General features: G+C 38.6%; 1 protein-coding gene across 2 annotated transcripts in view; it reads right to left on the bottom strand.

Annotated features, from left to right (window-relative positions):
* Positions 1–520: 520 nt before the first annotated feature.
* The window catches only part of PDE3B (phosphodiesterase 3B), a 173,266-nt gene continuing 159,612 nt past the window's right edge, over positions 521–14,174 (bottom strand). For both annotated transcript variants that reach the window (XM_065881701.1, XM_065881702.1), the window contains exons 14-17: positions 9,021–9,224; positions 6,328–6,489; positions 2,327–2,579; positions 521–1,107 (exon numbers count right to left, since the gene is read on the bottom strand). In XM_065881701.1, coding sequence (XP_065737773.1) covers positions 896–1,107; positions 2,327–2,579; positions 6,328–6,489; positions 9,021–9,224 — 831 coding nt within the window. In that variant the 3' untranslated portion in view covers positions 521–895. The remainder of the gene's footprint in view (positions 1,108–2,326; positions 2,580–6,327; positions 6,490–9,020; positions 9,225–14,174) is intronic.

Here is a 14,174-nt window from a genome sequence, read left to right as displayed (position 1 = left end):
AATTCAACCATGGGATATAAAGTCAGTAAGACTGGAATTCAGACTTCTGATGTCCATGGCAAACCTGAATGCTCTGAGCAGAAAGAACACACACATAGTAGATTAAAAAAAAAAAACAGTAAAAAGCATCAAAAATTGATGCACCTGGATTTTGTTAAATATAACAAAGGTTACTCAGTCCTTCATGGATAAACCTAGCTGGAGAACAGCACTGAACGGTATACCGCATTGAACAGATCCCTCAGAAAGGCAACGCTGGATTTCTTTTTTTTAGATAGGCACAGACATGTCCCCCCCAGATATTCAAAGACATAAAAGACACATTTGGAAGTACAATATGAATCATGTTTTTTGGTGGGGTTTTTTGTTTTTGGGTTTTTTTTTCAGCTGTGCTGCTCAGCTTGCAGGATCTTAGTTCCCTGATGAGGAATTGAACTCTACTAGGGATTCATGGCAGTGAAAGTTCCGAGTCCTAACCACTGGACCGCCAGGGAATTCCCATTTTTTGTTGTTGTTTTTTAATCCTGTCTTCAAGAAAGGAAAAGGTTCTGGCCATTTAGGAAACTAAAGTGAGTCACTTGAGTTTTTAGTTATAGCTCCCCCCTCATGAAAAATAAGAGCCTTCTAGCCAGCAAAGCAGTATTATGACAAAGTATTAATATTTATACACCAGTAAAGGCATTAAGTAAGGGCTTGGCAACACAAGTCAACTGAAACCAAGCTCTAAGGATACTTTTAGTCCGTGTGGTGAAAGTGCCGGCACAGCAGGGATCCTCTCACAGTGTTAGCGCCTGTCCACCTAGGTGCAGTCGGTTCCAAGTCAGCGTGGTGAGCACTAGGCAATGACGTCGGCACTGAGCACGGCCCTCAGGGCTTCTTCAATATGCCTTTTCTTTTATTCCAACTGTCTCTCTTCCTCTTCATCTGCTTCTTCAATGACCTGAATCTCATCTCCTTGAGGTAAGGAAGAATTCTCCACCTGCAGTTTATTCCCATCAGCTTTACATTTCTCTTCTTCCTCTATGATTTCCTTCCATATCTTGTGGTTTTCGGTGAGATGGTGCATTAGCTGACAAAATATTCGCCGTCTGCCTTTCCTTTGTGGTTCTGTGAAATTTAACACACGTGTATTCTAATCATAGCAATATGATTCAATCATTCAGTAAATATCTGAGTGCCTGATATATTCCAGGCATTTATCTAAACACTGGGGTTATAGTTATAATAAGATTAAAATAATCCTTGCACCATGGGGCTCTCTTTCTAGTGGGAAAACCAAGATAAGCAAAGAAGCAAGACGCTTGTGTGTTAGATGGTGTTAAGTGTTACTGGATAAAAATGAAGAGAGGGGATTAGGGAAGATGGGGTGGGGTGGGAGTTTCAAGGAGAAGGGAGGATGGTACTGAAATTTCAAATGATAAATAACAGTGCAAAGTTAAAAACCATCCTTTTTAGGGATTTTTTTTAATGTATTGAATTAAACACAATTATCAAAATTTTGGTGAGTACAAATAATTTTTAGAAGCCAATCAACTTTCCCAAGATGACATCAGATGGTAATGCCAAAATGCCATAAGATTACTCTTCACTATGCTACTCCTGAACACAAGGTAGGGTGGGGGTAGTACTTTGTTATCTTGTTTCAAGCTGTCTTATCTGTTCTGATTTATAGCATGCTTGGGAAACAAACAAAAAAATAATTAGCTAGATATAATTTAAATCCTACTTTAAAGAGCAAATAACTGATTTCATTTTTAGTTACAAAGATGACAAATGTCCTTTTCATTTTCCATTTATACTCACTGATTTATATAGAAAAACTATGCATTACGGTTTGGTAGTTCAAAGCCATAATGCCACAAAACTTGGTTTTCCTCTTAGAGTCAGATAATGTGTATTTTCCTCCTCTCCCAACTGTGTTGAATGAACTATTTCCCAAGTCTATATGAAGGGCATGTTAACAGGGGAGGGTGGTGTGAAGAGGGGTTAGGCAAAGGAGGACTAGCCACTAGGACCAGCCAGCTCACATAAGTTCAGATTTGGCGACAGCCCCATCATGTGTGCACAGGTAGAGACTGCTGAAGTGCACTGGCTGGAGGACAGCACTTCCAGAGATGCTACTTTCACTAAGAATGCTTGTTGTGTGACAGCATTTGCGTGGTACCCAAGCAGTAGTTACTCAAAAGGAGACTATTCAGGCTGAACATTTAGATAGTACTTACTTAAGATATAACTACTGAATCTGTATCTTAAAAACATCCAAATTAAATGGACATTTGCAGGTAATTAATAACATTAAAGAAATGACAGTATCCTTATATCTTACTAGGATTTAGGTTGTCTTCTATTTCTTCATCCTCTGTATCTAATTCTTCACCATCTTCATCATAACAACTTTCAGTATCATCATCCTCTTCTGCTTCTATCCACTGACCCGGTAGCAGGCCAGCAGCATCATAGGAGTTACACAGGGGACCCACTATGTGAGTGATAAAAGATTCCTGGAGTTTTGCTAGTTGAGGAGAAGAACGATCCATGAAGGGACTGATGGGCAAACCAAGATTTGCTTCTTCATCTCCCTGATCATATTAAAAAGAAAAGTATACATTTAACTGTTGAAAGAACAACCACTGAGCTTTGTTAAAATTATCTTGAGGTTTTTTAATAAGCACAGTCTAACTCAAAATAATGTTTACAAAGAAGTATCAGTGAAATTACTCTGTCATTCCAACTCAAAGAATTTCTCTACTATTTAAGAAATCCTTAACAAGACTTTATTCTCACACCCCCAGTCAACCAGTACGGTTAATATTCAGGTAGCAAGAAAAATATACATCTTTTAAAATAAATTCAGCAGGGCTTCCCTGGTGGCGCAGTGGTTGAGAGTCCTCCTGCCGATGCAGGGGACATGGGTTCGTGCCCCGGTCTGGGAAGATCCCACATGCCGCGGAGCGGCTGGGCCCATGAGCCATGGCCACTGAGCCTGCGCGTCCGGAGCCTGTGCTCCGCAACGGGAGAGGCCACAACAGTGAGAGGCCCGCGTACCGCAAAAATAAAGAATTCAGCAAATTTGCTAACAAACCAAAATTATATTAATAGAATATATAAATTCTATATAAATTACCAAAATTCTATAATATCAAATATAGATCCTCTTTCTCCTATGGGGAGATGATATAATGGAATCATTTTTGTTGTAGTTGTACCTCAAAAGTACAGAGTTGAATTTTGCAAATGCTTTTCAATGCCCTCCCTTTTTTTTTCTAACAGCAGAACCTTTTAATGAATCTAAATCAGAAAACTCAATATGTAAAACAGACAAAAGTAGAGCTATTGTGGTTGAGGTGAGGGTTCACCCCAGCTGCCTGCCCTGTGATACCCTCCCACTTGTGGTCCCTAGGGTTCTGGAGAGCACAACTGGAGATCAGACAGATGTGGTTTCACAACCTGCTTTTGCCACCTACTACCTGTGTGGTGCTGGGCAAGCTCTATGCCCAATTCATGTGTAAGATGTGAATAATAATCTACAGGGTTGCTATAGGATGAAAAGCAATATTATATAAAATGTTGAGCACAGGGCTGAGCAGTCCCTAAATGGTACTATTAACATTTTAGTGCCTACTGTCTGAACTGGTGGAGGGTGAATACTCTCCACAGTGCACAAGTTCTGCAAGCAGGCAGTGTCTATCTGTGCTGAGCCAACAGAGCCCTAAGGAGACAACCAGAAACTGTCCCATGATTAACTGTCCCATGATTAAAAATCTTATATGGCTTTATCTTCTGTGAGGATGAAAATTATTAATATTTACAAAAAATATCCAGGTGGGTTTATCCACAGGATTCTACAGTTTCATACATTTGACTTTTAAATAGGAGTTAGGCTTTTCTAAGCCCATGGCACTTAATGGCTATAGGAGTATACATAAAGATAGAATAACTAAGGTTATAAAAAGGTAAAAGGTTGGGCCAGGTTAGAAATTTGCATCCATATCTGAAGAAGGTTGAATAGCAGAACAAGACTGAGAAGGAATTCTGATGGTTTTGATGAGGGTTGACTTTCCTATAGGTTAGTACATTTAACCTTCATGACCACTGTGTGGTAGGATTATCAGATGGCATTTTTCTCCTTTGACATAAGAATAATGAAACCTAGAGAGATTAAGTGAAACTGTCTGAAATATTATATTGTTTTTAGTGATCTGGAATTATAACAGTTTATTGAGCACTTATGTGTCAGGAACTGTTCTAAGAACTTTACATAAATTAATTCATTTAATCCTCACACAACCTTATAAGGTAGGTACCATCAATATTCCTATTTTCTCAATGAGGAAACTGAGGCACAGAACTTACCCGAGGTCACATTGCTGGCAAGGAAGAGGAGCCAGGATTCAACCTCAGGCATGGCTTCCAAGTTTGTTTAATAAGAATTAATTCTCTGTACTTTAAAAATATATCATAAAATGCGTCTAAATGAAATTTTCTAATGTTCTTTTACTGAATTAGTGGGTTTTCTAAAATTGGCATATACTACCACTTTCTTACTACCACTGTTTGTACAGATAATATAAAGACAACATTTTCCTTAGCATAAAATTCTTTTGTGAACCTGAACTGAAGCCTGAGGCAGTCTTCAATTATCTTTGAGAATGAGGATGGGAATATGCAAACACTACTATACATACTGCAGTCTACAAATTAGGGTAAATATTTATAACCATTTATTACCCCAAATTACATATAATTTAGTTCAAATGTATCAGTGAAAAGTATTCGAAGATTATTGCTAAGATTTTACTAATCTATTTTCATGATTACACAGTACGGTATTTTGTTGACTCGTAAACAGCAGAGTATACACTGTTGTATTGGGATGTTCAGCTAAGGTGGGTGAAAGACATACATTTACTGGTCATTCAATACAATCTGGGTGTGACAAGGTATAACAGATCAGTGTGCAGTTTATGGGCTCACCTTCGTCACTCCTACTAGAGTAGCAACTCTTGGTAAAGAAAGCCCTGTCACAGAAGTCTCAGTTGGTAAACATCTTGATCTTTCCTGATTAGTAGGTCTAGTAAGGATTCCCAAGGAATGCAATTCCAGTCAAGAGGATGTATTTGTTATTTTGGAGATAATGAAATATTAGGCTTCTGGGGAAATCAGTATTTTTCTACATTGTAGGGAGCCTCAAGATTGGACAGAAAAGTGGTAAAGACTGCAAAGTGGTAGGATTATTTTAAAGACAAGATTAAAAACATATGAGAGGGCTTCCCTGGTGGCGCAGTGGTTGAGAGTCCGCCTGCCAATGCAGGGGACATGGGTTCGTGCCCCGGTCCGGGAAGATCCCACATGCCGCGGAGCGGCTGGGCCCGTGAGCCATGGCCGCTGAGCCTGCGTGTCCGGAGCCTGTGCTCCGCAACGGGAGAGGCCACAACAGTGAGAGGCCCGCATACCGCAAAAACAAAAAAAACAAAAACAAACAAAAAAAAAAACATGAGAAATGAGCACGTTTATATTTTTGAAACTTGAAAGCTACTAAGTATCTACTTTGTCCCCATTTCTAGCGCTAATTTCTTACCCTCTGCCAGGACTTTTACGTAGTTGATGTATCTAAGGCAGTCTTTCTATAGCAGAGTTGAAAATGGGTTGATACTTTAAAAATACAATCTAAGTATACCCTGAATCAATTAAACAACTTCTTCTGGAAATAAATTATCCTAGGCTATAGGTTTTCAGGATTGAAAGGGACCTTGGAATCAATATGTAGTCTTTCCTTAGCTCTAGACTGGAGTACATTCAACCCACTCCAGATTGGCAATAAACTATTTTTGTTTTTAAAATTTAAAGATTTGTTTATTTATTGTTATTTTTTAAATTTTTGGCTGCGTTGGGTCTTTAGTTGTGGCACATGGGATCTTTGTTGAGGCATGCGGGTTCTTTCGTTGTGGCGTGTGAGCTTCTTTCTGGTTGTAGTGTGTGGGTTTTCTCTCTCTAGTTGAGGTGCATGAGCTCAGTAGTTGTGGCGTGTAGGCTTAGTTGCCCTGTGGCATTTTAGTTCCCTGACTAGGGATCAAACCCACGTCCCCTGCGTTGTAAGGCAGGTTCTTTTACCACTGGACAACCAGGGAACTCCCTGTTTTTAAATTTTAGAAACAAAGGCAAAGGAGCTGAGAAAATATTAAGACCAGAGCAAATGCAACCCATTTTTGGTTAAAGCAACTCATTTCAAGCATTTAATGTAGCTATCCAAACCCAAAGGGTAGTGTCTTCAGATGGCAGAAAAGTCCACCAATCTAAAAGTCCCACCAATCTAATGTTTCAACTTACCTGCTCATAAAATTCATTGACAATGCCTTCTGTCCATTTCAAATGCAAGTCTCGAACTTTTGTTGGGCCATTTATATCTGCCAGTTTGATGCACACCTGGCATACTAACAGGCGATCATTTTCATTACTCCATTCTATACCATTACTGTTTACATCATTGGCCTAGTTTGGAAAAACAGAATTATTTTAGGTGCTGAGGGCACAGGAGTTTTTTGTTGTGGGGGTTTTTTTTTGGCCACACCGCACGGCCTGTGGTATCTTAGTTCCCCAACCAGGGTTTGAAACCACGCCCTCAGTGGTTCACTCCAGTGAAAGCGTGGAGTCCTAACCACTGGACTGCCAGGGAATTCCCCAGTTTTTTGTTTTTACCAAATTGTCTTAAAACTGTTTCCTGTCCAAAGGACAGGAAGGAATTTCAATAAATGCTTCTTTTAATTGGTTTGTGCCATAACATGTACCTCTATGGGTTAAATTTCCCTTTGAAGTGTCATTTACGGTTTTGTTTCAATGGAAGTAGAGCACTGTACAAGCAGAACAACAAACCATGGGTTTCAATATTTGTGATTACCAGAGAAAATTGTAATTTGTGTACATTAACACATTCGTATATAATATAAAGTATATATGTATATGCAAAAACAAATCATATAAGAATTATAACTATTTCTGTCTCAAAAAGGAACACTTAAGGATCTAACTGTAAAAGACAACATGCTATATAGCTGAAAGAACACAAGTCTTACAAGCTAATCTCTATGGTTTTAAATCCAGACTCAGAATGATTTACTAATTCATTGCATAATGCTGGAAAAATTACTTAAGTTCCTTGAGTCCACCTTTCTTCATCTATAAAATAGGAAAAATATTAATCTAGCCATATTGCCATGAGGATTAACAAAGAAAAATTCACAGTTCATAGTAAATGCTAACATTGTTATTTAAATAAATGCTAGTTATTAGGCAAATTACCATGTTTTTCAAGAACTCAAATTTCCTCTTGTAAGAAATAAAGTGAATAGGCCAGATCAGTGGCTTTGGAACTTTATTGTGATGGTAGATTGTTTTTGGCATCTACCCCCCTCTTTTTTCTTTTTTTTGGCTGTGCTGCATAGCTTGCAGGATCTTAGTTCCCCGACCAGGGACTGAAGCAGGACCACGGCCAAGAAAGCCCTGAGTCCTAACCACTGGACCACCAGGGAATTCTCTGACATCCACCCGTTTTGTTAAAGGAACTCTTATGTAGACCACCACTACAGAAAACAGTTAAAAGAAAGGTGAGCTGTTTAGATTGAAATTGTGTAGTCTAGGGAATTCCCTGGCTGTCCAGTGGTTAGGAGTCTGCACTTTCACTGCCGTGGCCCGGGTTCAATCTCTGGTCGGGAACTAAGATCCGCAAGCCTCGCCCCATGGCCCCAAAAAAAAAAAAAAGAAAGAAATTGTGTAGTCTAGAGCCCCACTCGTGACATTTTTCTGAGAGACTACAGAATAGAAATCTCTGAGGAACACAGAGTCAAAAGTTTTGGGCTAGATAATCTTTCACCTATAAAAACTTCTATTTACTCTGACTTAAGCACTTAAGTGAATTTTTATTAAATAAAAATAAAAGTTAATAGAGCTATACAGCGATGAAATAAGTTTAAAGAAATTTCAATTTTCTTGCTGATTTTTATAAACATTTTATCAATATCACAACAGTGACATATATAGGTCTCCTTCCAGGAGGTTGAATCTAGTACTCCTTTGATACCTGTTCTTCTACCCTGAAGGTACACCTTCCTTTAGGGCACAAATGTTATCAGGAAAACGATTTCCTGCCTGCAGAAGGTGGGGCATCCTTCCCTCAGGAATCTAAAGCAGTGGTTCTCAACATTTTTTCACCCGAACTTCTGAGGGATAGAACGTGCTCCCATTAGTACCATCACACAAGGGCAGTGATTCTCAATTCCACAGTGAATGTGAGCTCAGTGAGGACAGGGACTTCCATCTGCTCATTCCTTATTCTTCACTAGGATGATTGCATGCAGTGGGCAATCCCAATAAACAGCAGTTCAATGAGTGCCTTATTCTCACGTACTTCTCCAGACCCACACCAGTCAGTTAAACACTTAATAATATAAAGGGAAACAGGTGAAGCAAAGTAGGCATAACTGGCTTCTTAGAAACACATCTTTAACTTCATAAAATGCCTTACTTGGCACTGCACAACTTTCTCAAATCTGTCCCTAAAAGCTTCAATTGACATAATTGGAAATGTAGCAAGCAATAGTATTTTTGGACATGCTATAATTTTTTTAAAATATTGGCATATATATTGTATTATGTCAGACTTATCATGACTTCATGACTTCAGATTTATTCTAACTTAATGTTAAAAAAATACCTTTTGGAATGGCCTAATCAGTTAGGTAATCTGACTGATAGAACCTGGCCATCCCCCAAAGAAAAGTAACTTTTCAATTACCAACCCGCTTTTTTGCCCAGTATAACTTCCTGTCCCCTTGTGCCTATAAAAGTCTTTCATTTTATACTGGCCCTTGGAGCTCCTTTCTGTTAGACTGGATGCTGCCTGATTCAAATCAGCTTTTGATCAAATAAACTCTCAAAATTTAAAACAAAACAAAAAAATAACTTTTGTCAGTAACACTGACAATAATTTCTGCTTTTGAAACCAGGAATTAATTTGCATAACAAACCTTGGCATTGAATTCAGCAAGGAAATCAAAATGCTTTTTAAGGTCTGTGGCAAGGATTGCTTCAATGACTAAAAAACGAAAGCGCTTGAATTGCACATTATCAAGATTAAGAAGGAAGTTGTACTCTGGACGAGAAAGATACAGATTCCAGGCTGATGCAGCGTGATGATTTTCCAGAACAGATCTGTCGTTGTACAAAACTGCCTAAAAGGGAATAAGAAAAATGAGGCAGGCATCTCAAAGATACTGAACTTTAATAATAAACAGAGTTAGGATCAGGTTGGAAGAATACAATGAGTACCTACTACATGCCAGGCATGTTAATACCTGTAAAGAAGGGTTGATAATTTTATAAATGAGTAGACAAGTGCAAAGAGGATAAGGTACACCTTTCCAGCATTCACAGCTAGTAAGCGAAAGGGTAATCTGTCTCCAAAGTTCATCTTTGCAGACACCACGCTGCCTACCAAGAGATGTAAAGTTGATATCTGAGGTCAACTTCATTAAATCAGTGAACCTTCTAAAATAAAGCTTCTGTTAATAAAGTCATTAGGGACAGAGAGAGCAGGTTTAGGGATATATTACTGTTCTTTAGCCAGCATGGAATGAACATGCTGACTAAAGCATGAAGGAGAGGAACCTGGAATACTGTGCGTGGTGAGTCAGAGACCCACAAATATGAGAAGGGCACATCCTATACTCCCAACTGACACAGTGCCTGGGAGTCAGAGAAGTATCAAGCAGGTAAAAGCACAAATTCTCTGGTTCAAGTGGTATAGATTTATTCACTTTTTTTCCACTTCACTCTAGTGGAAGACCCTGAGGTACTACCTCAGTAGTCTAGGATTTGGGAATACAGATTTTAAAAACCACTGGATTATATAGAATTTTTAAAACTTCTTCCATCTCTAACAAGCAAGCAATTTTTAAAATTATTAAATAAGCATAGTAATTATTAAAAGAACTCTCATAGCCAGTGCTAACGGATGAGTATAAAAATCAAAACGTCCCCATTTTCATAGAGCTTCCTGTCTAATGGAAAAGGACAGATAAAAATACTGTACAATCTCAGTTAAGATGCATATTCTGAGCCTAATTAGATTGTTTTACATATTTGTGAAAATTAGCTATAGTCTAGATTTAAGCATAGATACTTACCATTTGATTTTTTTTTTTACATCATTTTTTTTTTTTTTTTTTTTGCGGTACTCGGGCCCCTCACTGTTGTGGCCTCTCCCGTTGTGGAGCACAGGCTCCGGACGCGCAGGCTCAGCGGCCATGGCTCACGGGCCCAGCCGCTCCGCAGCATGTGGGATCCTCCCGGACAGGGGCACGAACCCGCGTCCCCTGCATCGGCAGGCGGACTCTCAACCACTGCGCCACCAGGGAAGCCCTACATCATTTATTTTTATGTTAGCAGTGATATGATTTAAACTTTGCAGTGAGTCATAAAAAGGCTGGAAACAATCTGTGTCCACCAATGGATGAATAAAGAAGATGTAATATATATAGACACAATGCAATATTTTTTAGCCGTGAAAAAGAAGGAAATCCTGCCATGGGTGGACCTTGAAAGCATTATGCTAAGTGAGATAAGTCGGAGAAAGACAAATACTGTATGATATCACTTACAAATAATCTGAGACTGAACTCTAGATACAGCAGAACTAGGTTGTTACCAGAGGGTGGGGGAATTGGGAGATGGTGGTCTAAGGGTACAAATGTGCAGTCTGAAGACAAGTTCTGGGGATCTAGTGTACAGCATTGTGATTATAATTAACAATACTGTATTATATAATAAAAAACTGCTAAGAGACTAGATCTTAAATGTCCTTACCACACACACAAAGTTAATTATGTGATGTGATGGAGGTGTTAGCTATCGCTATGGTGGTAATCATATTACAATATACGTATCAAATTAAAACATACATGTGAAACTTCAAAGACTTCCTAAGGGGTCAACTTGCATTTAATTGTGATTTAACTAATTCATGCTTAAATCCAATAAAGACTGATAAATTATCAGAATAGCTTTGTTCATGAAGAAGTAATCAAACTCCCAGCTCAATAAATTACAATGTATAATGAGTGTCCTGTAAAGCTAGCCGACTTAAACTCTCAGCTAGTGAGATCAGTAAAAAAAAAAAAATTAGTAATTCAGAATTCCTGCAGCATCCAAATTACCCTTTGACCTTACCAAAGAAATATAAAATGGGGACCAAAAGAATCTGAGTCAATATTAGAATCTAGATATAATCACTATACTAGAAGCTTTAAAGACATGGTAAAAGTGGGAATGGATTGAGGAAAGGCCATCTAAGTCATTGCATAAGAAGGGAAAACCCACCTGGAGAGTAAGTAGAAGGAGTCCCCTGCTGGACCCTAGTCAACTCTCTACCTCATGGCTGAGTGGAGGCAAGAATCATGGAGCAGTAAGGAGGCAAATTCTGCTTTAGAAGAATACTGGAAGCTTGCACATAGAGCAACAAGCCAAGCTTAAACTCTGTGAGGAAAACATTCCAGGTAAAACAGATAATGAAGCCTCAGCTGGCTTTTACTGAGAGCGCCATGACAACTAGAAAAGGAGGACAGTTCCCCCCTAATTTAGAGCTGCAGTAACTTAACATCCTCTGAATTTTGCTAAAGCAACTTGCTACCTGCTTTCTCTAGTTATGGATCCCATCCTTATCTCCACAAGCAAATACTTCTCTAACATGGCAAAGCAAATTAGTTGATCATAAAGTTTACTTTTACCCTCTCTGAATCAAAAAGATTTGAAAAGGGGTTTAATACAAACTCTGACGTAATTAATCTTAACAAAAACCCATCAGACATAAAGACTTTGATCAAACAGGAAGACTATGACAAATCTGAACAAATGTCTCCTTTTGAAACACAAGAAAAAGGAGGAAACAGAAAAATCTCTAGGTCATAGTCATAAGATTAAAGAAGGTATTTTAATTTTTCTGAATGAAAAATCTTGGATTAAGAAAGGCTGTTTTCATTAAAAAAAATTAATATTCCTAACTTAAAAAAAAATCCAGTAGAGGCAGTAAACAAATTAGGTGCAGTAGAAAACAATGAAGCCTCTTTTTTAAAGAAGTACTTCTCTTTTAAGAAATAGTCTTGATGAACAGGTGTCATCTGGGGATTCCTTTACTCTCAAATTCTGGGTTCTAAAATTTCTGGTAATCCCATTATCTTCTAAGACCCTTTGTCTTAGTTATCACCCTTGTTTTGCTAAAACACATTTTTATGTAACTTTCTCAGATAGGATGGATGGAACATGATTTTTAAAAATCTTTGCATACCTGAGACTCTTTATTTTGCTCTTAACACTCAACTGTAGCTTAGCTGGATACAGAACTCTAACATGAAAATAATCCTTTTATGCCAGCACTATCTCTTCCCGTTTTACTTTTTTCCTAGCACTTATGTCATAATCATCTCTCTGTCTTTTACACACACACACTTATTTGTTTTTTCTTGCTTTACTAGAATGTAAGTTCCATGGGGGCAGAATATTTTTTTTGCCTGTTTTGTTCAATAATATTCATAGTATGCATTGAATAGCCTTGTGTATGTTTTATTGCTGAGTCTCTTTAATTGGGAAGGATGAGTAGGAATCCTGTAAACATGGATGGGGCCTGTTTACCTAGCAGGTTTTGCTTTAGAATCACCAGTGTGATTTCAAAAATGAGAAGGATTTACTCTGGAGTACTAAATCTCTCCTGGCCATTTTCTTCAATATCTAAGAGATGTGTTTTCTGCCTGGAAGTAAATGCAGTAAATACAGTAGCTTTGCTTAAAGGTGTGTGGTGTGTGTTATATGGGAGGTGTGTGTGTGTAGAGCAGACAAAGGCAAATTGCATCAGAAGTCTCTAGGGTTCCACTTAGGCCTCAGCTCCCTTCTAGTATACTTTTTTTTTTTTTTTTTTGCGGTACGCGGGCCTTTCACTGTTGTGGCCTCTCCCGTTGCGGAGCACAGACTCCGGACGCGCAGGCTCAGCGGCCATGGCTCACAGGCCCAGCAGCTCTGCGGCATGTGGGATCCTCCCGGACCAGGGCACGAACCCGTGTCCCCTGCATCGGCAGGCAGACTCTCAACCACTGTGCCACCAGGGAAGCCCCCTTCTAGTATACTTTAATCTCATAATATTTGCCCACATGTTTTTCATTTTCCAGAAACAGTATGAAATTCTTTAACCTACTGGTGATAATATCCTCCCGCCAACTCCTCTCTGTTGTAATGAGTTTCATCCCTTACTAATATTTTGATCAGGAGGAAAAGGAGAAAAATGTACTTGTTTAGTCACCATCTTGATCTATATTTGGGAGGACAAACATTTATGACTGTCTCAGATCTACAATTCTTAAAGTTTTGTTTACTTTTACCCCAAATCAAAATATTCTGCAAACTCTAACATCTCAGTCACTAATCTCCATCTTTCAGCCAACTATTCATTTGGAAATAGCTCAGAAATCTCTTAGAATTTTAATACTGACATCCCTCCAGGATAAAGCTGACTAAATGTTTCCCCTTCTCTCATGGCAAGGATTCAAAATAATCCTCCTAAGTCTTCCCACACACTTCTCTTACCATGAGAATGAAGAATGCTTGATCCAGTTGGTGGTGATATACACTATTGTCCCTTTTTATCATATACCAGAGCAATAATATCTTTCACTATTTATGGCCTGATTAGACCTATTGAGCTTCCTAAGATGAGAGAGACTGCTTTATTACCTAATAAACAGGTTAGGCCTCAGGCTTTCATAAAAGAGTCCTTATCTCACAGGCACTAGCTGAAGAAGGTCTCAAGAATTTCATCACTTTGGGAACAACGGAGTGTATTTCAGACAAGCTTAGCGGTCCTGCAGAGCAAAGAAATTAGGGATCCTTCAACATTCAACAAATTTTTACTGAATGCCTTCTGTGTGCTAGGCACCATTCTAGGTATTAGGGAATAAAAGAGATAAAAATCCCTGCCCTCTTGGAAACTTATACTCCTCTGAGAGGCATGGAATAAACAAAATACACAAGCAAAATACACAGTATGCTGAATGACCATTGTTATGATCAGGGGAGGAACATAATGAGTGCCAGGGAGGGGCTTTTGAAATTTCAGGTGGAAGGAAGTGACAAAGTGA

The sequence above is a fragment of the Phocoena phocoena genome, chromosome 8 (genome assembly GCF_963924675.1).
Source record: "Phocoena phocoena chromosome 8, mPhoPho1.1, whole genome shotgun sequence".
NCBI classification, from domain to species: domain Eukaryota; kingdom Metazoa; phylum Chordata; class Mammalia; order Artiodactyla; family Phocoenidae; genus Phocoena; species Phocoena phocoena.
Note: the sequence above shows the minus strand (reverse complement) of the source record. Positions and strands in the feature narration are given on the sequence as shown.